This window comes from Tamandua tetradactyla, chromosome 13 (genome assembly GCF_023851605.1).
Source record: "Tamandua tetradactyla isolate mTamTet1 chromosome 13, mTamTet1.pri, whole genome shotgun sequence".
Classification (NCBI taxonomy): domain Eukaryota; kingdom Metazoa; phylum Chordata; class Mammalia; order Pilosa; family Myrmecophagidae; genus Tamandua; species Tamandua tetradactyla.
Genome location: NC_135339.1, coordinates 50,543,224 through 50,570,565, shown reverse-complemented (window position 1 = coordinate 50,570,565; position 27,342 = coordinate 50,543,224). Strand labels below are relative to the sequence as shown.

At 36.5% G+C, this 27,342-nt stretch overlaps 1 protein-coding gene, 1 non-coding gene and 1 pseudogene across 5 annotated transcripts in view; all 3 read left to right on the top strand.

Moving 5' to 3' along the window:
- Window positions 1-27,342, top strand: part of TBC1D12 (TBC1 domain family member 12) — a 213,578-nt gene that overhangs the window by 70,621 nt on the left and 115,615 nt on the right. The window contains exon 1 of one of the 4 annotated variants that reach the window (XM_077125389.1): window positions 14,746-15,251. The exons of the other annotated variants lie outside the window; for them this stretch is intronic. Within the exon in view, the coding sequence (XP_076981504.1) occupies window positions 15,224-15,251 (28 nt within the window). The 5' untranslated portion in view covers window positions 14,746-15,223. Of the gene's footprint in view, window positions 1-14,745; window positions 15,252-27,342 lie in introns of those variants that run through there. 4 annotated transcript variants of the gene reach the window in all.
- On the top strand, window positions 7,235-12,320 carry LOC143653972 (uncharacterized protein CXorf38 pseudogene; annotated as a pseudogene).
- LOC143654698 (U2 spliceosomal RNA) lies at window positions 10,923-11,113 on the top strand. Its single transcript, XR_013161893.1, has one exon. It is a non-coding gene; the product is annotated as a U2 spliceosomal RNA (small nuclear RNA).

Here is a 27,342-nt window from a genome sequence, read left to right as displayed (position 1 = left end):
TTTTTCTATTTCTGAAAAATAAGTTGTTGGGATTTTGATTGGTATTGCATTGAATCTGTAAATCAATTTAGGTAGGATTGACATCTTAACTATATTTAGTCTTCCAATCCATGAACACGGTATGCCCTTCCATCTATTTAGGTCTTCTGTGATTTCTTTTAACAGTTTTTTGTAGTTTTCTTTATATAGGTTTTTTGTCTCTTTAGTTAAATTTATTCCTAGGTATTTTATTCTTTTAGTTGCAATTGTAAATGGGATTCGTTTCTTGATTTCCCCCTCAGCTTGTTCATTACTAGTGTATAGAAATGCTACAGATTTTTGAATGTTGATCTTGTAACCTGCTACTTTGCTGTACTCATTTATTAGCTCTAGTAGTTTTGTTGTGGATTTTTCCGGGTTTTCGACGTATACTATCATATCATCTGCAAACAGTGATAGTTTTACTTCTTCCTTTCCAATTTTGATGCCTTATATTTCTTTTTCTTGTCTAATTGCTCTGGCTAGAACCTCCAACACAATGTTGGATAATAGTGGTGATAGTGGACATCCTTGTCTTGTTCCTGATCTTAGAGGGAAAGTTTTCAATTTTTCCCCATTGAGGATGATATTAGCTGTGGGTTTTTCATATATTCCCTCTATCATTTTAAGGAAGTTCCCTTGTATTCCTATCTTTTGAAGTGTTTTCAACAGGAAAGGATGTTGAATCTTGTCAAGTGCCTTCTCTGCATCAATTGAGATGATCATGTGATTCTTCTGCTTTGATTTGTTGATATGGTGTATTACATTAATTGATTTTCTTATGTTGAACCATCCTTGCATACCTGGGATGAATCCTACTTGGTCGTGATGTATAATTCTTTTAATGTGTTGTTGGATACGATTTGCTAGAATTTTATTGAGGATTTTTGCATCTATATTCATTAGAGAGATTGGTCTGTAGTTTTCTTTTTTTGTAATATCTTTGCCTGGTTTTGATATGAGGGTGATGTTGGCTTCATAGAATGAATTAGGTAGCTTTCCCTCCACTTCGATTTTTTTGAGGAGTTTGAGGAGAGTTGGTACTAATTCTTTCTGGAATGTTTGGTAGAATTCACATGTGAAGCCATCTGGTCCTGGACTTTTCTTTTTAGGAAGCTTTTGAATGACTGATTCAATTTCTTTACTTGTGATTGTTTTGTTGAGGTCATCTATTTCTTCTTGAGTCAAAGTTGGTTGTTCATGTCTTTCCAGGAACCCGTCCATTTCATCTAAATTGTTGTATTTATTAGCGTAAAGTTGTTCATAGTATCCTGTTATTACCTCCTTTATTTCTGTGAGGTCAGTAGTTATGTCTCCTCTTCCATTTCTGATCTTATTTATTTGCATCCTCTCTGTTCTTCTTTTTGTCAATCTTGATAAGGACCCATCAATCTTATTGATTTTCTCATAGAACCAACTTCTGGTCTTACTGATTTTCTCTATTGTTTTCATGTTTTCAATTTCATTTATTTCTGCTCTGATCTTTGTTATTTCTTTCCTTTTGCTTGCTTTGGGATTTGTTTGCTGTTCTTTCTCCAGTTCTTCCAAGTGAACAGTTAATTCCTGCATTTTTGCCTTTTCTTCTTTTCTGATATAGGCATTTAGGGCAATAAATTTCCCTCTTAGCACTGCCTTTGCTGCATCCCATAAGTTTTGATATGTTGTGTTTTCATTTTCATTTGCCTCGAGGTATTTACTAATTTCTCTTGCAATTTCTTCTTTGACCCACTCGTTGTTTAAGAGTGTATTGTTGAGCCTCCACGTATTTGTGAATTTTCTGGCACTATGCCTATTATTGATTTCCAACTTCATTCCTTTATGATCCGAGAAAGTGTTGTGTATGATTTCAATCTTTTTAAATTTGTTAAGACTTGCTTTGTGACCCAGCATATGGTCTGTCTTTGAGAATGATCCATGAGCACTTGAGAGAAAGGTGTATCCTGCTGTTGTGGGATGTAATGTCCTATAAATGTCTGTTAAGTCTAGCTCATTTATAGTAATATTCAGATTCTCTATTTCTTTATTGATCCTCTGTCTAGATGTTCTGTCCATTGATGAGAGTGGGGAATTGAAGTCTCCAACTCTTATGGTATTTGTGTCTATTTCCCTTTTCAGTGTTTGCAGTGTATTCCTCACGTATTTTGGGGCATTCTGGTTCGGTGCGTAAATATTTATGATTGTTATGTCTTCTTGTTTAATTGTTCCTTTTATTAGTATATAGTGTCCTTCTTTGTCTCTTTTAACTGTTTTACATTTGAAGTCTAACTTGTTGGATATTAGTATAGCCACTCCTGCTATTTTCTGGTTGTTATTTGCATGAAATATCTTTTCCCAACCTTTCACTTTCAACCTATGTTTATCTTTGGGTCTAAGATGTGTTTCCTGTAGACAGCATATAGAAGGATCCTGTTTTTTAATCCATTCTGCCAATCTATGTCTTTTGATTGGGGAATTCAGTCCATTAACATTAAGTGTTATTACTGTTTGGATAATATTTTCCTGTACCATTTTGCCTTTTGTATTATAGATATCATATCTGACTTTCGTTCTTTCTACACTCTTCTCCATACCTCTCTCTTCTGTCTTTTCTTTTCTGACTCTAGTGCTCCCTTTAGTATTTCTTGCAGAGCTGGTCTCTTAGTCACAAATTCTCTCAGTGACTTTTTGTCTGAGAATGTTTTAATTTCTCCCTCATTTTTGAAGGACAATTTTGCTGGATATAGGAGTTTTGGTTGGCAGTTTTTCTCTTTTAGGAATTTAAATATATCATCCCACTCTCTTCTAGCCTCCATGGTTTCTGCTGAGAAATCTACACATAGTCTTAATGGGTTTCCCTTGTATGTGATGGATTGTTTTTCTCTTGCTCCTTTCAAGATCCTCTCTTTCTCTTTGACCTCTGACATTCTAACTAGTAAGTGTCTTGGAGAATGCCTATTTGGGTCTAATCTCTTTGGGGTGCGCTGCACTTCTTGGGTCTGTAATTTTAGGTCTTTCATAAGAGTTGGGAAATTTTCAGTGATAATTTCTTCCATTAGTTTTTCTCCTCCTTTTCCCTTCTCTTCTCCTTCTGGGACACCCACAACATGTATATTTTTGCGGTTCATATTGTCCTTGAGTTCCTTGATACCCTGTTCAAATTTTTCCATTCTTTTCCCGATAGTTTCTGTTAGTTTTTGGAATTCAGATGTTCCATCCTCCAAATCACTATTCTATCTTCTGTCTGTTTGAATCTGTCATTGTAGGTATCCATTGTTTTTTCCATCTTTTCTACTTTGTCCTTCACTTCCATAAGTTCTGTGATTTGTTTTTTCAGTTTTTCTATTTCTTCTTTATGTTCAGCCCATGTCTTCTTCATGTCCTCCCTCAATTTATCAATTTCGTTTTTGAAGAGGTTTTCCATTTCTGTTCGTATATTCAGCGTTAGTTGTCTCAGCTCCTGTATCTCATTTGAACTATTGGTTTGTTCCTTTGCCTGGGCCATATTTTCAATTTTTTGAGCGTGATCCGTTATCTTCTGCTGGTGTCTGCGCACTTAGACAGATTTCCCTGGGTATTGGATCCAAAAGTTTGGAAGATTTTTCTGTGAAATATCTGGGTTCTCTTTTTCTTATCTGCCCAGTAGGTGGCACTCGTGGCACACGTTTGTTTGCGGGTCCCACCAGTAAAAGGTGCTGTGGGTCCTTTAACTTTGGAAAACTCTCGCTGTCCGGGAGGTTCGCTAGCCGAAGTGGCTTGGAAGAGTGCCAGCTGGCCCGGGGTCCGAACGCGGGGAGGGTCGCTGGCCGCCGCAGCCCGGGAAAGCGCCTTTCCGAATTTCCTAGTTGGCCCGGGGCGCCAAGCGTGGCGGGAGGGCACCAGCCACAGCGGCCCGCCCGGGAGAGTGCACGTTCCCAGGGAGTCATGGGTTTGGAAGGGGCCCCCCCCGTCACCGTTCTCCGCGGCTTGGGGATTTCCGATCCAATTCTCTCAGTTGGTCCGGGGGGCCGCGCGTGGTGTGGGCGCCAGCCGCCGCGGTTTGAGGGGACCGCCTGTCCAATTCTCCCAGCCGGCCCGGGAAGGGGGAAGGGAGTGACTCCGGCCGCTTTCCGCCCGCCCGGTGTAGCCCACGCCCCTCGGCGATCTCACCAGAGCGGGTTCTCTCAGCCAGCCAGCTGTTCCAGGATGGGGTACGCTGTCTTTTTTATCTCTGTCGTGGCTTTGGGAGCTGTTTTGTATCGTTTCTACTCCCTTAGTAGCTGTCCTGGAGGAGAAACTAAGATCCGCGCGTCTTACTAAACTGCCATCTTCTTCAGAACATTCTTGAAAAGAGGTTTCAACAGTCTTCAGATACTTTTTCCTCTTCCTCTAACTCTACTCTCACTGTCCTATTTTCTTCTATTTTCCATCTACAGAAGATCATTCTCACTAGGTATCATATCCATCTGCAGGTCACTGTTCTCTTCATACAGCTTGGACAGCATGGACATTTCGGATGTTCTTATGAGCTGCTCAACTATTAGCAGAACAGCAAGACTGGAAACATGTGACCTGTCTTTTTCAATATAGCCTTTTATTTTTCGTGAGCAGGCACTGGGAATTGAACCTGGGTCTCTAGCATGGCAGGCGAGAATTCTGCCACTGAACCACCATCGCACCACCCTCAATATAGCCATTTTAGGGGATGTATTCGGGTTCTCTAGAGAAACAGAACCAACAGGAGATATCTGTAAATACGAGATTTATATAAGTGTCTCACGCAAGTGTGGGGACATATATTTTCATATATGAAATTTATTTGTTATATTTATTATATTCTTTGGATGGAATATGTGGTTATGTGACTAAATCTCAATAAAATCTGCAGATTCAAAAAAATTGAAAAGTTAATCATAAAATTCATATAAAAACTTAAGGGACCAAGAATAGTCAATACTATTTTGAAAAGAGGAACAAAATTAAAGCAGTCACACTTCCCAACCTTAAAAACACTACAAAGCTACAGTAATTTTTACAATGTGGTACTAGGTACACAGTGACAGGCATGTAAATCAATGGAATAGAACCGACTGTCCATGTTGCCAATTCTGTTCAATAGGAAAAGAACAGTCTTTTCAACAAATGATGCCAGAACAGTTGGATAGCAACATTCAAAAAGAATGAAGGTAGACCCTTACCTCACAAAAAATTAACTCAGAATGGATCAAAGACCTAAATCGAATAACTAAAACATTTAGATAAATCTTCATGAATTTGAATTAGGCAAAAGTTATGACACAAAAAGCACAATCATCAACAAGAAAATTAGATACATAGAATATCATCAAAATTAAAAATTCATGTGCCTCAAAAGATACCATAGAGAAAGTAAAAAGACAACTAAAGAAATGTGAGAAAAGTTTGTATCACAAATATTTTACAAGGAATTTGTACCGAAACAATATAAAGAACTCTTTCAGTTCATCGATAAAAAGAAAATAACCCATTTTTAAAGTAAGCAAAGGATGTAAATAGGCATTTTTCCAAAGAATATATGCAAATGGATAGTAACCACATGAAAATATTATCAACATCATTGGCATCAGAAAATGCAAATCAAAACTACAATAAGATACCTTTTACACTCTCCATGATAGTCAGGTTCATGTGTCAACTTGGACAGGTGATGGTGCCCAGTTGTCTGGTCAAGCAAGCACTGACCTATCTGTTGCTTTGAGGATATTTCATGGACTTAAATCATGAGCATGTTGATTTAATATCACAATTTAATCTCACAATATCATCACTTAGTTGTGCAACCATCATCTTACTGAATTTTAGACCATTTTCATGCACCAGAAAGAAAAGTTTCAGATAAAAAAAAAGAAAACCCCAAAACACCCCATATCCCTTATCCGCCCCATTATTGATCCCTAGTATTGGTGTGGTACATCTATTACAGTTGATGAAATAATAATAGGATATTACTGATAATTATAGTCTGTATCTTGCAGTAGGTAAATTTTTCCCACTTATCACTCAATTATTAACTTTTTGTACCACTTTTGTACATTCATAGTAGTTCATGCAAGAACATGTTTAAATTTGAAATGTTAATAGGTGACATACAGGACTCAACGACGCTTTTCAATGAAAGTCACCTACAATACAGCACTATTACTTATAATCCCAATGGATAGAGCTATCATCACCTCTATCCATCCCCAAACATGTACATTCAACCTGTACGGTATGTGCCTTTTACAACTTGTCAATTTTTGCAAAAAAGCCGGCTGGAAGTTTGGTAGGTATTGTGCTGGATCTGTAAACCAGCCTAGGGAATATATTGCCACCTTAATAATGTTAACTCTTCTAATGCATGAACATGGATTATCTTTCCATTTATGTAAGTTTTTTTTCTTTCAATGATATTTTGTAGTTTTCAAAGTATGGGTTTCATACTTTTGGTTAATTTATTGCTAATTATTTTATTATTTTTGATGCTATTTTAAGTGGAATCATTTTCTAAATTTTTTTTCAGATTGTTTACAACAAGTGTGTAGAAATATAATTGATTTTTGCTTATTGTTTTGTATCCTGCAACCTTGCTGAACTCACTTATTGGTTTTAATAGCTTTTAATGGGTTCTTTATGATTTTCTGTATATAAGATCATATCATATACAAATAGAAGTTTTATTTCTTCTTTTTTAGACTGCATGCATTTATTTCATTTTCTTGCCAAATTCTTCTAGCTAGAACTACCAGTTCAGTGTTGTAAAGAAGTGGTGAGAGAGGATATCCTTGTCTTGTTCCTGGCCTTAGGAAGAAAGCATGCAATTTCACTATCTAGTATGAGTTTAGCTTTATTTTTTCTTAGATGTCCTTTATCAAGTTGATGAGGTTCCCTTTTATTCTTAGTTTATTGAATGTTTTTGTTATGTTGTTGAATCTCGTCAACTTTTTTCTGTGTCTGTTGATGTAATCATAAGATTTTTGTCCTTTCTTCTATTAGAATGGCATATTAGATTTATTGATTTTCAGGTGTTAAAACCACCTTTCATTTCTAGGATAAAAACCACTTTTGTCCTGGTGAATAATCCTTTTTATGTATTGTCATATTCTGTTTGCTAGTATTTTGTAGAGGATTTTGGTGTCTATATTCATAAAAGATATTAGTCTGTAATTTTCTTGTAGTATCTTTATCTTGTTTTGGTCAGGGTAATACTGGTCTCATAGAATTTATTAGGAAATTTTCCTTCCTTGTCTGTTTTTGGGGTAAGTTTGTAAAGAATTGATAAAAAAATTTGCATGGTGTATCTTTTCTCATCCTCTTTTTAAAAATATTGTGATCAGGGGACATGGTGCTATCAGAGCTGGCCGCGCGCCTCAACTGCGCCGAGTACAAGAACTGGGTGAAGGCAGGCCACTGTCTGCTGCTGCTGCGCGGCTGCCTGCAGGGCTTCATCAGCCGCGAGGTGCTCGCCTTCCACCGCGGCCTGCTCGCCTCCGCCCCCAGCTTGGGCCCTCGTACCGCCTGCAGCGGCGGCTCGCAGTGCAGCCCGCGTCCCCGTCAGTTTCAGCCCCAGTGTCAGGTGTGTGCAGAGTGGAAACGGGAGATATTGAAACATCACACCCACCGGAGACGTCCACTGGGGAAACTGTCGCCCGGGCCTCTGGCCAGTTGACGCTTGGGAGGTGGCCAAGGCCTTCATGCCCCGAGGACTGGCAGACAAAAGAGGACCCGAGGAGTGTGATGCTGTTGCCCTTTTAAGTCTCATTAACTCCTGCGATCACTTCCTGGTTGATCGAAAGAAGGTCACACAGGTGATTAAATGTCGTAATGAAATCATGCACTCTTCAGAGATGAAAGTGTCTTCTGTGTGGCTTCGAAATTTTCAGATGAAGAGCCAACATTTTCTGAATGAGTTCAGGAATATCCCAGAGATGGTGACAGTATACTCCAGAATAGAACAACTGTTGACATCTGACTGGGCCGTTCATCTCCCTGAGGAAGATCAGCGAGACGGGTGTGAAGTTGAAGCAGGCATTTACCTGAGCGAGAGCCAAGTGAATGAAATAGAAATGGAATTGCTGAAAGAAAAACTTCAAGAGGTGTATCTTCAAGCAGAAGAACAAGAGATGTTGCCTGAAGAGATCTCAAATAGACTGAAAACGATGAGGGACTTTCTGAGAGACAATGAAGATCTTAGAAATGGTCTCAGAGAAGATATGCAGAAGCTAGACAGCCTCTGTCTCCAGCATCAGAAACAGGGTTCAAAGGAATTTGGGGGACAGACACCAGAAGAGAAGGCCTGAGGTCGCCTTTTGACGAAAACCAGGCATGTTCTGTGAAAGAAGCATGGCTTCCATCTCAGACATCCTCTTCTACACAAAAGACTTGTAAGAGTCCTGTATACAAAGAAAAAGGCATTTTTGTTGTCTTTCCCTGAACTTTGGCTCTTTGGGAATATATGTGAATATATATATATATTCATAAGCTTGGAGTTGTATAATCTATACCAATCAAAAAAATATTAGATACTCATTTGGTAAAACTTGCTACCATCCAGGGATTTTTTTTTTTTTATTTCCTATTTTAAAGGTCAGATTCTTTTCTGGTCCTGAACTAGCTGTTTGACTTAGTAAAGACTATAGTGCTGAGGCAGCACAGTGGGGCGTGTACCGAGGGGTCCCACAGAGTGTTCTGTCCACAGACAGAGAAGTCCTGCCCTTCCTTCTGGCTGCCTGGAAGTCTCATTCGCGAATGATGCCCAAGGATGGGCTGTAGGCAAGGGAAAAAATGCCTAGAGGGCCATTTTCTAGCCATTTACAATAGGTACAACACTGTGACTATTAATTTCTGGAACCTGAGGCAGTAGGGTCAGGAGGCAGGTCAGTGGGATGTTGACCAGAATCCGAGAGGTCCCCATCCAGCCTCAGAAATAGGAAACCCAGGGGGAAACTCCTCAGTCGATGGCTTGTTTATGGTTCTCTGTGAGAAGTAAATTTCCATGGCAATCATAGCTATTTTTATTCAGTTATACCCCCAGTGCCAAGCACAAGGCCTGGCCCTATGTGCTCAGTGAATATTTGTTGAACGAAGAAGGGTCATCTGTTAGCTTAGGAGTATTCATAGACTGAGTTACATATAACTATTAATTAAGCCTGGTTCTTTGCTAATGCAGTGTAAGATCGAAATGTCAGCATTCTTGTGGAAATTCAGAGACATCATTGCTTTCAACTGACCCTCATAAATTCATTCATATGCACTCTAGTCCTTCTTCCCCTAAAAGTCATCTACTCCTGACTTTGTCATTTGTTTCTGGAACTGCACAACCACTCTTCCATTTCATACAGTGGTCTGGGGATCCACCACACCCTTACCTTCCCCTGCATATGCTCATTTCCAAGGCCAGTGGTACATCACCTGACTTTCAGGGCCAGAACTGCTGTGTTCCTGCTGCCTGGGAGAAGTGTTTCCATTCCAAGACAGAGTAAAGATGTGCTTCTTTGCTTATTCAACTGCACATCAACGGTGAAATCTGTGGTAGAGAATGGACAAAAGGTGAGGTATATTTGGTATATTTTTAAATTAAAATGCATTTAACATAATTCTGTTAAACCTGGATGAAGGCAGATGTGCCAGTAAATTCTTCCTTTAATCTTTCCAGTTACTATTTGGTCTTCATTACATTTTCTTTCTCCCTTCATTTCAGAGTTCCTTGAGAAGATTTTAGTAGTAAAGTAAGAATTGTCGTTCACCTTGCAACTCTCCCAGACTAAGAAACATTTAATGAAATATTTCTTAGTTTTTAGATATAAGATACAAGACTTGGGATCAAAGTACATCTCGATTCACTAACCAATTTAAAACCTAATTTGTGACTTTAGGAACTTTAGGTTATGAACACTTTCACTGTACACCTCTTGCGTCTAGTTAGTTGCAATGTATATTCAGTAAACATTGATTAAGTGTCAACCATGTACCAGACACGGAAGTAGGTGCAAATGTGAGGCTTTTTAAGGTGTAGATGATGGTATATGAGCTGTCCTCTTACTAAATTTACAGATTTAGTATCTGCTCTGATAAAAGTATTTTTCAGAAAACTTTAAACTGGCACCACTGAATTTAATTAAATTGACAAAAAACAGAGAAAGGAGGAAATGCCTGGAGAAGGTTTGTTTTGTTTTGTTTTTTATCATCATTAGGAATGTTATTTCATGTATCTTTTTGTAAAACAGCAAAATTTAATTTGTATATTTCCTTTCTTTAAATGTAATACTATGGATTTATTCCACTTTGTTTGTGTGAGTAGATTTGAATAACTCCTATTCAGTAAGTGAGACCCCCTTCCCCCCATCGGCTGCAGCTGGTTCCCAGATAGTGAGGGCTGGAGAAGGTTTTTCAAAGCAACTGGGGCACGTACAGACACGTAAACCTGTGGGCACAGGCACGCACACACAAGCATACATGATAACCAGTGATAGAGGGTGGTTCAGTAAATTACAGCACCTCCCTACTTCGGAATAGTATGCAACTGTTAAGAAGAATGAGGATAAAATAAAATTAAAAAGTAACAGATAGAATGAGGTCCTAAAATTAAAAAGTAACAGAAAGAATGAGGTCCTGCTGCAGTGCCATAAACATGGAATGAGCTTTAAAGCATACTAAGTAGAAAAACAAAATGCTTTAACCATGCATAACATGCTGTGTTACCATTTGTATTTTTAAATAACAGAGGTCTTGAACGTTACAAGATTTTCCCAAGCCTCTTTGCTGTGTTACTTCTGGGCAAGGAAGTAAAAGGGGAGAATGGTTGGTAAGAAGGAATTTGGCTTTTCTGTTTTGTACACTCCCATATGACATCTTTACTGCAAACATGAATTCATGTATGTTAAACTTGTTGAATTAAAATTTTAAATTAAAAAAAATATATATTGTGATCAATTGCTTCCCGGCCTTTTGGCTAAGATCAAGTGTAGTATCTGTTCTTATCAGTTTAATATCTGATATGTCCTCTATCCGAGGATGATATACTAAATGGATTTTTGGAGCAGGGAGATGGAATAGGAGCTTGCTCAGTCCACTCCACGCATGGACCTGGTATTGCAGTACTTCCAGGAACAGTGCATCTCTCCTTCATTTGTGATGTGAACTGACAGACTTGACTTTTCCTTGCTCTCCGGGCTTGCTCCTTTTCTTTACCAGACTGGGACATCGAGGGCTCCCATCATGTCTTTTTTTCCCCCTGAGCTGTTTGTTGCTGTCCTTTCTTCTTCATCTCCTCCTTTCTTCTCTTGCTGCTGTCACGTCCTTTACTCTTGGCGATGGTCAACCCAGGAATCTTTTCAGGAAGTTGGGGCAAGTAGTAAATGCTATGTAGTAAGTCCTGTGTGAGCACTTCACTTGTGCTGCACTCAGGCCTCTTGTTCGATGCCTTCTCCAACCTGCGAGAGACCTTCTCCTTCTCGCCATCAGCTGCATCAGCTGCTCCTGCCTCACTCTCTCTATTCTATCCTAGGTCTTATAAAAAAAAATTGTGATCGACATAAAATTTGCGATTTTAATCACTTTTAAGAGTACTCAGTGATTAATCACTTGTACAACGTTTTGTCTCATTTTAGTTTTGATTTGCATTTCTCTAATGGCTGATGATCTTGAGCAACTTTTTATATGCTTGTTAGCCATTTGTAAATCTTTGAAGAAATGTCTCTGCAAGTCCTCTCCACATTTTTAAAATTGGGTTGTTTGCCTCTTTATTGTTAAGTTGTAGTTTTCTCTCAAGTTTGGATATTAGATCTTTATAGGATACATGATTTGCAACAACCTTTCCCGTTTGGTAGGTTGTCTTTTCATTTTCTTGATAATATTTTCTACACAAAAGTTTTTAATTTGGATGAAGCCCAATTTATCTTTTTAAAATTTCTTTTGTTTCTCATGCTTTTGGTGTTATATCTAAGAATCCATTACCAAATCCAAGGTGATGAAGATTTCTCCCGATATGTTCTGCTAAGAATTTTATAATTTTAGGATTTATATTTAGGTTATTGATCCTTTTTGAGTTAACTTTTGTATGGTGTGAGGTGCAGAAAGTCTTCATTCTTTTGCAGGTGGAAATCCAATTTTTTCAGTAATATTTGTTGAAGAGACCCCATTGAATGGACCTGATACCCTTGTCAAAAGTGAATTGGCCCTAACTTTGTGGCCATCTTTTTGCTTTCAATCTAACTACATTATATTTGTGGTATAATGTACCTTATATATAACACCTTGTTAGTTTGTTGTTATTGTTTTTACATCCATACTGATGAACTCTGTCTTTTAATTGGGGTGCTTTAAGCCATTTTCATTTAACGTAATTTGTTTTAAGTGTTTTGTTTTAGATCTACCATTTTGTTATTTGTATTATGTCTGTTCCCTATGTTTTTATTTCTCTTATTCTCCTTTAATGCTTTCTTTTGTATTATTTTAATTTTTCTTATTCCTTTTTAATTTTTTAAATTTGGGGCTCTGTGTCTTAGTATGATGTTCTTAACTGTTGCCCTAGGGTTTCAGTATGCACACTTAACATTTTTCAGTGACCTTAGAATGAATATTTTACCGCTTTAAAGTGGAATGTAGAAACCATATACAGAAATGACTTCTGTTGCCTGTGGTTTTAATATCAGCTCAGTTTTCCAAGTGTTTGCTTTGTTGGTTTTGGGATCAGGTTTATGTGTGTGTGCCATCCAGTGAACAGTCTGGGGACTAGACAGTAGTCTGCCATGTGGCTATGCTTTCAAAGCCTTTGGTATACCATTTAGAGTTAGATCCATTCATGTACATGTGAGCACAGGAGTTTAAACACTAACTTTAGGGACTCACCCTTTTAATCTCCTTCTTCTCTACAGTCTCTTTAACTTCCAGCTCCTTTTGGTGAAAAAGTTGGAGGTTTAAAGCTGTTTTCATGTTCTGCTGTGCATTTCCTGCAAGTGTGCATGTCTAGGGCCAAGTGGTAGACAACAAAGAACAAAAGGAACAGGGATTTCCCCCACCCTCTTGGGATCACAGCTACTTGCACCAGATAGAAGGATTTTTCTTCATCAGAGTTTTAAGAACCTGCCTTGTTCCCACTGCCATTGCTGTGCTACCATCACTGCTACCATGGCATTGCCTGGTGACAGGGGCTGGAGAGAAGAGGTAAAAATCCGGGATTTCTGCTTCTCCCTCAACCTATAGGGACCTATCTGTCTTGCTCCTCAGATCAAAAAGAGGGCTTCTCTTGGAACTCTTTTTGTTTCCCACCCAGTGTGTACTTTCATTTTACAGCCTAGTGTTGATCCCAGGCCATGCTATACTAAAAGATAAAGAAAATAGTCAAATCACTGCCAATTTGGTCGAACTTCGAATTCTGATCTACTTTCCCAAGCTGCCTGCAACATTTAATTTTCAAAGGCCTCAGATAGCTGATTCATGCATTCTATTTAGGACTTAAAGTTGCATTCGGTTGAAGAAACAGAAGGCAATATGCTTATTCCGTCTTCCTTGGCACCAAAATTTTAGTATTTGTTGAATAAATAAGTGGGTGAAAGTTGTCGACCCCTGCTATAAATTAACTTAGAGGTATGAGGAGTTTGAGAATTAACATCTCTATAACAAAGTTAAGTAATAGTTTGCACAGTGTACCAATACAGAAAAAGTAGATTTACTGCCTTGGGAGTGTTTAGAGACTAAATATTCTCTAGATATTCTAAAACTACCCTCTTGCCACAAAATACCCATAAATTTGATAAAACGCAAAAACTAGAGACCAGGCTTTGAGTTCAGGTAAAACAGAAAGGTTGAATTTAAGATGCTTTTACTTAAAATGGGAGCACCAATAGGAGTTATGCTTTCAGTGAAAGGTTGGGCTGACTTAGGCCATTATGGGGTTCAAATATTTGTACCACATTCACATCCTTTCTTGCTCAGTGTATCCACAGTCAATGGACTTTGGAATTCACAAAGATTAATGTTAACCACATTTGATCTCACAATAAAAAAAATTACCAAACATAAAAGAAAAAAGCCACCATGAAAGAAAGAAGAACAAAGATTTAGGCCCACAAAAAAATTGAGAATTTTCAAATGCAAAATTTTAAATTATTTGTTTACCTAGGGCTTTATCTGAGATTTTACAAAAGTTGCGCACACTAAGATTATTTTGCAGAAGCCTACAACCTCCAAATAGGCCAGATAAGTCCTGAAACCCAGAAGGGCCAGCCTCTCCAAGAACATCAGCTAGTTCCATCCCACTATCCCAGACTGTTGATACTCCTTTCCAAAATGAAAAATTTGGAATGGCATAGGCCAAATACCCCTAAAAATTGAGAGAAGGATCAAAGAAGAAGGAGGAGTTGTGACAGAGAAGATAGGACTTAACAAATGAGTATGACTGCTGAATTATTGTTTTGATATTTCTTTTAGTCTCCAGTATCTTGGAGCAGCTGGAAGGAAAAACCTGAAATTGTGGAATTGTAACCTATACCAGACATTGAAATCTGTTCTATAACTATTTGTTACAATGTACTTTGAAATGTATTGCTTTTTTGTATATATAGTTCACAACTAAAAATGTTTAAAAAAATAAGATAAAATGATTTTTTTTAGAAATAAAAGAACAAAATAATGAACAAAAATATCAAATTGATAGGCAGATTTGAGAAATAACCAAGTAGAATTTCTGTAAGTAAAAAAATATAATTATTGAAATTTAAATTCTGTTAAAAAAGAAAATGAAGCATGACTAGAGAGAGAAATTATTAATAATATAACAGATATAATGAGATAGTAAATAGAAAGATTGAGACATGAAACATAGAATGAGAAGGGTTGACATATGTTTCTTAGAAGAAGAAAAGAAGGCAATATTGTAAAAGATGATGACTGGGAATTTTCCGAAACTACTGAAAGATAATCTGCAGATACAGGAAGTATAACTATGCAAATTAGAATAAAAGCAGTAAGAATTTCTACCTAAGTATTGTTTAGCAAAACTGTATAATAAGAGAACTAGATGATTAAAAACAGAAAAAGAGAAAAGACAAGTTTTCTGTAAGGACTGACACTTTAACATGCTGAGTGACAGTAACTATCAGCCTAATTGTCTAATTGTCCACACAGCAAATCTTTTTCAAGCAAGAGTGAAATAAGGACATTTTCAGATGAGGGCTTCCCATTAACAGACTTGTACTAAAGGAATTTCCTACTTCAAGAAAATTGTCCCTGAATGAAGGCCTCAGATACAGAATGGACTGGTGAGTGATGAAATGAGTTAAACACACAGATGTACCTAAACATAAAATAATTAAATGTCTGATTTATGATATTAAAAAACAAAAGATAGGACCAAAACAATTATTGTACAATAATAGTGTGCAAGCCAGGAAAGAGGTTATTGGATTAAAAGGTTTCTAAGGGCTTAAAAAAAAACAAAAACTTTTTGTTTTGGAATGAACTTCAAAATTACAGGACAGTTATAAAAATAATTCAGACCCCATACAGAGACACAATCCCACTCCAACTCTGTTCCTCAATTTGTGTTTGATATATTCTCGTGAGTAAACATAGGTTGCACACCTTTGTAAAATGACAGAAGTGAAGCTGTAGTTTTCTTCTTGCTGCCCATCAGGTTGGGCACAATTTTGATTTGTGTCATGATCTGATGTTGTTCACTTTGATTGCTTGTTTAAGGTAGTGTCTTCTAGGCTTTTTCATTGTAAATTTGCTCTTTTCACTTATGTGATTAAAAAGTATTTTGTGATATAGTTAAGATGTCAATCCTACCTAAATTGATTTACAGATTCAACGCAATACCAATCAAAATCCCAACAACTTATTTTTCAGAAATAGAAAAACCAATAAGCAAATTTATTTGGAAGGGCAGGGTGCCCTGAATTGCTAAAAGTATCTTGAGGAAAAAAAACGAAGCTGGAGGTCTCAAGCTGCCTGACTTTAAGGCATATTATGAAGCCACAGTGGTCAAAACAGCATGGTATTGGCATAAAGATAGATATATCGGCCAATGGAATCGAATAGAGTGCTCAGATATAGACCCTCTCATCTATGGACATTTGATCTTTGATAAGGCAGTCAAGCCAACTCACCTGGGACAGAGCAGTCTCTTCAATAAATGGTGCCTAGAGAACTGGATATCCATATGCAAAAGAATGAAAGAAGACCCGTATCTCACACCCTATACAAAAGTTAACTCAAAATGGATAAAAAATCTAAACATTAGGCCTAAGACCATAAAACAGTTAGAGGAAAATGTAGGGAGATATCTTATGAAACTTACAATTGGAGGTGGTTTTATGGACCTTAAACCTAAAGCAAGAGCACTGAAGAAAGAAATAAATAAATGGGAGCTCCTAAAAATTAAATACTTTTGTGCATCAAAGAACTTCATCAAGAAAATAGAAAGAAAGCCTACACAATGGGAGACAATATTTGGAAATGACATATCAGATAAAGGTCTGGTATCCAGAATTTATAAAGAGATTGTTCAACTCAACAACAAAAAGACAGCCAACCCAATTACAAAATGGGAAAAAGACTTGAACAGACACCTCTCAGAAGAGGAAATACAAATGGCCAAAAGGCACATGAAGAGATGCTCAATGTCCCTGGTCATTAGAGAAATGCAAATCAAAAGCACAATGAGATATCATCTCACACCCACCAGAATGGCCATTATCAACAAAACAGAAAATGACAAGTGCTGGAGAGGATGCAGAGAAAGAGGCACACTTATCCACTGTTGGTGGGAATGTCAAATGGTGCAACCACTGTGGAAGGCACTTTGGCGGTTCCTCAAAAAACTGAATATAGAATTGCCATAAGACCCAGCAATACCATTGCTAGGTATCTACTCAAAGGACTTAAGGGCAAAGACACAAACGGACATTTGCACACCAATGTTTATAGCAGCATTATTTACAATTGCAAAGAGATGGAAACAGCCAAAATGTCCATCAACAGATGAGTGACTAAACAAACTGTGGTATATACATATGATGGAATATTATGCAGCTTTAAGACAGAATAAACTTATGAAGCATGTAATAACATGGATGGACCTAGAGAACATTATGCTGAATGAGACTAGCCAAAAACTAAAGGACAAATACTGTATGGTCCCATTGATGTGAACTGACATTAGAGAATAAACTTGGAATATGTCATTGGTAACAGAGACCATCAGGAGTTAGAAACAGGGTAAGATAATGGGTAATTGGAGCTGAAGGAATACAGACTGTGCAACAGGACTAGATACGAAAACTCAAAAATGGACAGCACAATACTACCTAATTGTAATGCAATTATGTTAAAACACTGAATGAAGCTGCATCTGAGCTATAGTTTTTTTGTTTGTTTGTTTTTATATATATTTTTTATATTCTTTATTTTTATTTTTTTCTCTATATTATCATTTTTTTCTTTTTCTGTTGTCTTGCTATTTCTGTTTCTTAATCGATGCAAATGTACTAAGAAATGATGATCATACATCTATGTGATGATGTTAAGAATTACTGATTGCATATGTAGAATGAAATGATTTCTAAATGTTGTGTTAGTTAATTTTTTTAAATTCATAAAAAAAAAAAGTATTTTGTGAGATCGGGGTCCAACTTCACTCTTCTGCGCATGATTGTCCCAGAACCGTTTGTTTTAAAGACCATTTGTTCCCCTTTGAACTGTCTTGTCACCTTTGTTGATAATCAATTAACGATAAATGTAAGTTCTATAAAGTGTAAGGGTTTATTTCTGGACTCTCAGTTCTGTTCTCTTGATCTTTTTTAAAAATGTCTATCCTTATGCCAGTACCTCATTGTCTTGATCACTGCCACTGTGTAATAAAGTTTGAAATCGAAAAGTGTGAGTCCTCCAATTTTGTTCTTTTTCAATATTGTTTGGGCTGTTTTGGCATTTGAGGCCAGACCTCAAGGACCTCAACGGAGGGAGAGAGAGCCTTATGCCAAGATCTGAGGGAGAGAAGTGTTCTGGGCAGAAAGAATTGCTAATGTGAATGTTCAATAGTTGGTCAAACAAGCAGGTGTGCCATATAAATTTCTCCAATTCAGGATCCAAGTCTTATTTGTATATGTATCAGTTAACACAATAAAATGTTTAATGAAGTCATGAAATTTTTGACTAAATGAAGAGTATCTGAAATGAGGGATAGTAATGTGCCAAAATTCATCTCATAGGCTCTTGAGCAGTGCTTTTAATTTTTGGTTCTAAAGAAATAGCATATAGATGGTATATATATCCCCATATTTACTATTATTATAAACAAAAATAGTAATATAGTTTTTGTTGTATTTAATCTCAGGCATAAACGGACAACTATTAACACATACAGTTAATTTTATTCATCATCAGTTATTATCTTGTCTTTCTCTCCCACCTTTCTCTTATGTTAAACGAGATCTTACCCCCGTGTTTGGAATATTTTGCTCATATTCTGCTGCAATCATTCCTTGTTAATGCTCATGTGGTTATCCTAAAAATTCTTTCCTATATCTTTCCTCTATTTTTCTCCTGATGGTTTCTTAAATAGCTGTTTTCTACCTTCCTGCTGAATATCTTGGGTACTGTTATTAGCTTTGGGCAACAGATTCTCTTCATGATGCATCATATACATGGTGTAATAGTTATGTAGCACAAAAGCAAACATATTTCTCGATAATTATTTTTATTCCATTCTCTTATTTTTTTTCTGTTTTGTTTTCTTCCTAAAATAAAAGAAGATAAAGATCTCTGTCAGTAATTTCTTGCAAAAAAAAAAATTCAGAATTTTTTTACCATAAGAAATAAGAAAAAAGAAAAACCATAAGGTGAAATACTGGTATGAACACACATGGACTTAATTCTGAGGGTGGAAGAAAATAATTTAAAAATTTTAATTGTTTAATTGAATATTAGAGGCTTTTTGGTAGTGTGTTAGATAGAAGAGAATAGAGATGGGGAAGCTCTTCCTTCTTGATTCTTGTATGAAGAATAAGAGTAAGATAAATGTAACTAGAAAGAAAATGAACTGTATAAGAAACCTGACCCAAACACTTATAGAGTGGTATGACCTTGGCAAATAAATGACTGCAGGCTCATTGATCTTTCTTGGGGTGAAGAGGCATTAAACTTGGAGAATTTTATGAAAACTATAGACAGCTACCCAAGAAAACTGTTCATAAGCACATTGCTTACTTCAAATTATACATATAGTTTTGAAATATGGACCTCCTGCAGCTTATTCATGGAAATTCATTGACTTTTGGGGGTTAGGGGTTGGGGTGGGTGGGCGCATGTGCAGGGAATTGAACCCGAATCTCTGGCATGGCAGGTAAGCATTTACCACTGAACTACCAGTACATTACTGGTTCATTGGCTCTTGAAGAAGCTTTGGCCTAGATTCTGTTTAAAATACTGGCGACTCTAAGATACTTTTTAAAAATTTTGATTATAACCCTACTTTCAGTCTAGATTTTTTTTTGACAGAGTAAATGATACTGAACTCTTTCCTATTTTGACAGTTCTGATCTCTGAAAATATCTACTTTAGTGTTTATAAAATAAAACAGTCTTAAAAAATACATATTTAATAATGGCAAAAACAAGATCCAGAAACAGCTTGAAATAAAATTTCTTGGAATTAAAAAAAAAATTAGGTTGTCTGGCAAAAAAATAGTACTTTTTTGGTGTATAGTCAGCTGAAAATGATTAAGGTTGGAAAGAATGTAAGTAATCTTAAAGCCAGAGCTTTAATTGAAAACACTCAAGGGTGGACTAAGTACTGAATTTTAAAGAGATAGTACTTACACTTTTTAGAATTAATGTGTAGTCACGTGTGCCATTCCATGATCACTAGACAGTGTTTGTTTTTGGCCTTCTGTTCTGGGAAACTTCAAGTACCAAGTCCAGGAAGTTTATGTGTTTTCAGTGATCCAGTTTTCACTGAGAGAGAGTTTGAAGATTCATTTATGACTTTAGATTTTTTAAAACTTATTTTACTCTTTTGATTTAAATTGGCTTTTTTTTTAACTTTTTTTGAAAACTGTTCTAAACTGTTTTTAATGTACTACTCCATTTAACTGATGATTAGAATTTATATAATGAAAATAAAAGGTTAAAATAGTCATCATGATGTAAACATTAAGCAAAAACAGTAATTTATTTTTTCCTTGAAAAAGAGCTGACATTGTTGACAGTAAGAAGATTCAATATTAGGCAGCCACAGTTTTCTATAGTGTGAATTCCACAGTATGAGAAACTGGAATTTATGTTGCTTTGTCTCAGATCGGTATTTGCCAGTTATTAAACAAGCACTGGGGATTCTGCTACTTAAACTCATGAGTAGAGAATTGGTGTAAATAAGTTTTGTCTGTTTTTTGCTCAGCTTTATTCTTTGTGTGTGTGTGTGTATATAGAACAGGAGTCAAATCTGGGTCTCCCACATGGCTGGTGAGAATTCTACCTCTGAACTACCTGTGTACCCTATCCCTTTTTGATAAGGTATGCTAGGCAAGTGGTCTGACACTTTTATATTATGTATAATTCTTGTTGTGTGGTAAAAGAAATGAAGAAATCTTGGAAAAATACAGACATAGATATATGAAGCAAATATTAACAAGAAAGTATTGTTTCCAGCCTTTATAAATGCCATTAAGAGAAAAGGCAGAGAGAAATGATTGTGCAATGATTTTTTCCCCTTGTCTAAACCTCGCATCATTTTTTTCTTTTTCTTGGTATCTCTTTTCTTTTTCTTCATGATGTTTTCAGCAATATAGAAACATTAAAGTGCTATTTCTCAAGTTGCTAAAAAGAGTGGACACAAATTAGTGGAGAGATTGATAGATAGTAGTTTGTGTCTGTTTGTGCATAGATAGATATGTATGTGAACGTGATATAAACAGTGTTGATTGAGGTGGAAGATGAATTTGAAGGGAGAAAGATGGACTACCCTTACCATTCTGTCTCCTGTATGAACTGACAAAATGTGTCACAGAAAGAAAAAAAACAACAACTAGAAAACACTTAGATGTTCCTAATAGTTACAGCATATCTGAAGCGATAAGTACTTTTCTACTTAAAAAACTTGAGGTTGGGGTTTTGGAAAGATCCACAAATAACATTTGTCTGAGTGTGGAGTTAATGGAAAAAAGATACAGGAGACAAACAGATAATCAGTTCCAAACAACAACATGAGTACAGATTATAATCAGAGAAAGTGCTTTGTATACGTTCAATCTTTTTAATTTATTGAGACCTGTTTTGTGATGCAAGATGTGGTCTATTCTTTTTGTTTTGTTTTTTTTTACATGGGCAGGCACCAGGAAATGAACCCGGGTCCTCTGGCATCGCAGGCAAGCATTCCTGCCTGCTGAGCCACCATGGCATGCCCATCTGGTCTATTCTTGATAATGATCGATGAGCACTTGAGAAGAATGTATGTCTTGCTGTTTTGGGGTGTATTGTGATATATATATATATATATATATTTATCAAATTATTAAATTATTCAAGTTCTCTTTTTCCTTACTGATCCTCTGCCTAGATGTTCTGTCTACTGATGTGGGTGTTGTATTGAAGTCTTCAACTATTATTATAGATATGCCTGTTTCTCCCTTCAGTTTTGCTAGTGTTTGCCTCGTATGTTTTTGGGACACTCTGGTTAGGTCCATATATATTTATGGTTGTCATTTCTTCTTGGTCAGTTGCCCCCATCATTAATATATAATGTCCTCCTTTGTCTCTTATAACAGCTTTGCATTTAAAGTTTGTATTTTTTTACAGTATTCAGTATGAAGTATGTTGTTTTATTTAAAAAATAATAGAAGAAGTGTATAAAATACAAAGTACATGCTTACATAGTATAATTGGTAAATTCATTGCATTCTTTTTCCCTATTTACATGGAACCAAAAATGTAATGTTTGATTTTCACTGTCTGGTTCACTATTACCATTTAGCAGTGTTTATAAGAGCTTCTAAAAATAGTAAAGTCAGTTTTCTTCAAAAATGAAATTGGTAAAATAGGGCTATTTTATATCACACAACCACCACAACTACTAATTTCTTAACTATATCAGATCATGGCACATTACATTTCCCAAATATACTATTATGCAATAAATATTAGAGAAACAAGACAGTAACAACACAATTAAAAATTAGTATAGCTACCTCAGCCTTTTTTTTTTTATTGTTTGCTTGAAATATCTCTTTCCAGGCTTTCACTTTCAACCAGTTTGTATTTTGAGTCTAAGGTAAGTCTCTTGTAGACAACATATAGATGGCTCTTATTTTTAAAATCCATTTTGCCAGTCTATGTCTTTTGATTAGGGAGTTTAATCCACTAATATTCAGTGTTACTACTTAAAAGGCTATATTCACTTCAACCATTTTGTCCTTCGTTTTTTTAAAATATCATGTCATATCTTTTTGTTGTTGTTGTTCTTTCTTTTTATCCATTTATTTGCCTTTACTGATATTCTTCATTTTTTCACTTTCTTCCATGTCTCTCTCTCCTGCCGCCTGCAGGAAGGATCCCTTTAGTATTTATTGTAGGGCAGGTCTCTTGTTAACAAACTCTCCCAGTTTCTGCTTATTTGTGAATATGTTAAGCTCTTCCTCATTTCTGAAAGATAGTTTCGCTGGATAGAGAATTCTTGGCTGGCAATTTTTCTTTCAATACCTTAAATATATCACACCTCTGCTTTCTCACTTCCATGGTTTCTTTTTTTTTTTTTAATTTATGTCAGTCAAATAATGTATTTATCTTTTTGTGTTAATTTCTGTTGTCATGCTCTGACAGAACCACCACTATCTTTTATTTTATTTAAAAATTTTTTTTTAAATTATGAAATATAACATATATACAAAATAATAATAAATTTCCAAGTACATTTTAACAAGTAGTTATATAGAACAGATTTTAAAGTTTGTTATGGGTTACAGTTCCATGATTTTTCTTTTTTTCTTCTAGCTGCTCCACCTCCCTGGTTTCTGAAGTGAACTCGGCACTGAGTCTTATTGGGAATGCCTTGTATGTAATAAATTGCTCTTCTCTTGTTGCTTTCAAAATTCTCTCTTTATCTTTAAGATTTAATTTCTGTTTATTATATGTCTTAGAGTAGGTCTGTTTGGATTTTTTGGTTTGAAGTATGTTACGCTTCTTAGACATGGATATTTATGTCTTTCATAGGGAAATTTTTGTCCGTTATTTCCTCAGATATTCCTTCTGCTCCTGTTTCCTTCTGTTCTCCTTCTGGGGCACCCTTGATGTGAGTGTTTACATGCATAATGTTGTCAATCATTTCCTTCACATCCTACTCGATTTTTCCCATTCTTTTCTCTATCTGTTCTTTTGTCTGTTTGTATTCAGATGCTTTGTCTTCTTGCTCACTGATCTTTTCTTCTGCCTGTTCAGATCTGTTGTTGTGTGCTTCTAGTGTATTTTAAATTTCATCTATTATGCCTTTCATCTGCATAAGATAGTTTATTTTTCTTTTCATGATTTTGACTTCTGCTTTATGCTCACCCAGTGTCTTCTTAATATTTAGGTTTAGGAGATTTGTTTGAACATCTATGATTAGTTGTTCCAAATTCTGTATCTTCTTCTCTGACTTTTTGACTTGCTTCTTTGATTGGGCCATATCTTTCTGCTTCTTGGTAGGCTTGTAATTTTTTTCTTATGTTTGGGCATCAGATTATCTTGGTGAGTGTATTCTGAATATCGGATTCTCTCTTTGGTCAGAGATTTTGTTGTTTATTGGCTTTGTGTTAATGCTCTTCTTTGACACTTGGTTTGTCAGTATTACCCAACCAGGGCTGGGAAAGGGATGCATGAAGGGGCCACATACCAGTTCCACAAGGGAGAGGGTCAGGTAATGATACAAAATGGCTTTAGTTCAGCTCCCCAAGAGTAGGCTTTCCTGGCCTTCCCAGTTTATAGCTCTCTTTACAAAACGCCTTTTAGATGTCTTCCTGGAGGCATGCTTTCCTTGACTGCCAACAGATGGCACGCTTTGGCAACTTTTTATCCTCAGTCCTCAGAAAGCAGGCTCTTTTAAGCTCCCTGCCAGATCCAGACAATGGCATAGGAGCACTGGGCCAGGTAAATTGAACCACAGGCCCCAGCAGTCCAAATTTGCCAGCCAAAAGCTGGATCAGTGCTAGACCATGACCTACCTTGTTCTTGGGAAAGTGACGTCTGCAGTTCTCTTAGTCTGCAGTCGCCCATCCATCAAGAACTGTACAGCCCTGAAGCATTCTGCCCTGAGATTGGGAAATGGGCACCAGGAGCCATGGCTGAGGGGAATTACTCACAGTATCTCCTGAGATTCTTTATCTCTTTATCTCACACTTTTCTGGGTGTTGCACAGCAGTCCCCCCAGTCTCCAGAGCCCCAGAACCATTGTTCCAGATAGTTTTTTGCTGTCCCCTAGTTGTTTTTCTGGGACAGAAGTGAACCTAGTCTCGCATTAATCAGCCATCTTAGATTCTCCTCCAGATCCACAAATTTTAACATTTTGCCACATTTGCCATTTATCTGTCAGTTTCTTTTCTGAACATGAGTGTAGGCATTTTCCTAAATAGAAACCCATTATGCATTAACTCCCTATTCTACTTGCCCCTACCTATGGCAACTCTACTTTCTGTTTCTATCAACTTGCATAATCTCTTATATTTTCTTTGTAGTTACCATAGGGCTTAAATTTAACATCCTTAGATTTAACATGCTTTGATGCCAACTTAACTTTTTTTAAAAATAAAAGATATTTTTATTATAAACAACAAAAAGACATACAAACATTCTTGATGTGGTTACAGTCGATGGCTCACAGTATCATCACAGTTACGTATTCATCACCATGATCATTTTTCTGAACATTTGCCTCTCTTCAGCAAAAGAAAGAAAAAAGAAAAAACTCGCATGCTGTACCCTTTACCATTCCCTTTCATTGACCACTAGTTTTTCAATCTACTCAATTTATTTTGAACTTTGTTCCCCCTATTATTTGTTTATTCATTTATTTTACTCATCTGTCCATACCATAGATAAAAGAATCAGACACAAGGTTTTCACATTCACACAGTCACATTGTGAAAGCTATATCATTATACAATCCTCTTCAAGAAACATGGCTACTGGAACACAGCTCTACAGTTTCAGGCACTTCCCTCTAGCCACTCTAATACACCATAAACTAAAAAGGGGATATCTATATAATGTGTAAGAATAAACTCCAGGATGACCTCTTGACTCTATTTGAAATCTCTCAGCCACTGAGAGATTTTATTTTGTCTCATTTCTCCCCTTTCAGTCAAGGTTTTCTCAATCCCTTGATGCTGAATGCCAGTTTATTGTAGGATTTCTGTCCCACATTGCCAGAGAGGTTTACACCCCTGGGAGTCATGTCCCATGTAGAGAAGGGGAGGACAGTGAGTTTGCTTGCCGTGTTTGATACCAATTAACTTTAATAGAATAACAAACTAAATTGCTGTATCCCTCCACCCCACCTTTATGGAATTCTTGTACCAAATTACATGTTTATACGTTATGAGTCCCAAACCACTGATTTGCCAATACATTTTATATATTTGTCTTTTAGATCCTGTAGGAAGTAAAAAGAGTTAGAAACCTATAATATAATAGTTCTGATATTTATATTTACTCATATTGTTGCTCTCACAGGAGGTCTTTTTCCTTTTTTTTTTTTTTTTTTTTTTTTGCATGGGCAGGTACCAGAAATCAAACCCGGGTCTCTGGCATGGCAGGTGAAAATTCTGCCCCTGAGCCACTATTACACTGCCTCCTTCTTCATATTTGAAAGGCAGTTTTACCAGATATAGAATTCTTGGTTGGCTATTTTTTTATATTTAGCACTTTAAATACATCATCCCACTGCCTTCTTACCTCCATGTTTTCTGGTGAGAAATTGGCAATTAATATCACTGAGGTTCCCTCATTATTTGACATGTTGCTTCTCTGTTGTGGCTTTCAGAATTCTCTTTATGTTTGGCATTTGACAGTTTGATTATAACATTGCCCAGTGTTAGTCTATTTTTTTTTTCAATCCAGTTTGGAGTTCATTGAATATCTTGGGTGTGTATATTCATGGCTTTTGTTGGGAAGTTTCTCTGCCATTATTTCTTTTAATATTCTCTCTGCCCCTTTCTCTCTTCTCTTTCTGTGACTCCCACAGTGTGTTTTTTGGTATGCCTGCTCATATACTTCAAGTTCATCAGGCTCTTTTCACTTTTCTTCATTTTTCCTTCTGCTTCTCAGTCTAGATGATTGTAATTTTCTTATCTTCAGGGTCACCGATTCTTTCTTCTGTCAATTCCAATCTGCTGTTGAGTCCCTCTAGAGAATTTTAGATTTCTGTTACCATACTTTTCAGTTCTGTTTGTTTCCTTTTTATGATTTCCACCTCTCTATTGATATTCTGTTTGTGTTCACCTCTTGTTTTCCTGATGTTTTACAGACATTTAGTTCTTTGTCAATATTTTCCTTTAGCTCTTTGAGTATTGTTAGGACAATATAAAAAAACGTCTTTGCTTGGAATATCCTTGGTCTTCTCCTCATCATTGATGGTTCTAATGCTTTAATCTTCCCCTTTGCCTGGCCATTGCTTCCTGTTTTGAAAGTTTTATAACCTTTTGTTGAAATCTGGCTGTTTTGATATTTTATGTATCTAAAATTTAGACTCTGAAATGTCTTTTTAAAACTTTTTTCCAGCCAGTATTATAACAGAGTTTTCCTTGAATGCCAGCAGGTTAAAAAAAATAAGGAGGAGAAGGAGGAAAAGAGGGAGAGGGGAGGAAAAGAAAACACTTTCTCTAGTCTTCGCAGATTGACCTATATGAGTACTCTCCTTCAGAGTTTATCAATACAATGAGTTTAGAGTGTAGCTCCAGACCAAAGTGTAGTAGCCTCCCTGATTCTTTTTTGCACATGTCTTTTTTGGTGGTCATGCGCATGTTACCACAGGAATTTCCTGTTTACACAATTCTTAATGTCTCCTGTTCTTTAGGAAATAGTTTTTCATGGTCTGGGGTACTGCACTGTGTAATCTACAGTCAGCAGTCTCCTAACCTGGGTAGCAGGACTTAACTGCTATCCCACAGTGTTTTGTAGAAGAGCTCTGTGAACTGTTTTCTATACCCAGGAAAAGTTCTAGGATGGCAAATCTCTCAGACCATCAGCAGACAGATTGGGCCAGAAATACATGCTTCCATTATGTGCATGAGGGTTACTCTGTTCTCTCCAGAACCGGTATCACTAATACACACCGGGAGAATGGATCAGCTCTGTATTGAGCTTATGAGGGGATGAGGGAAGGTCC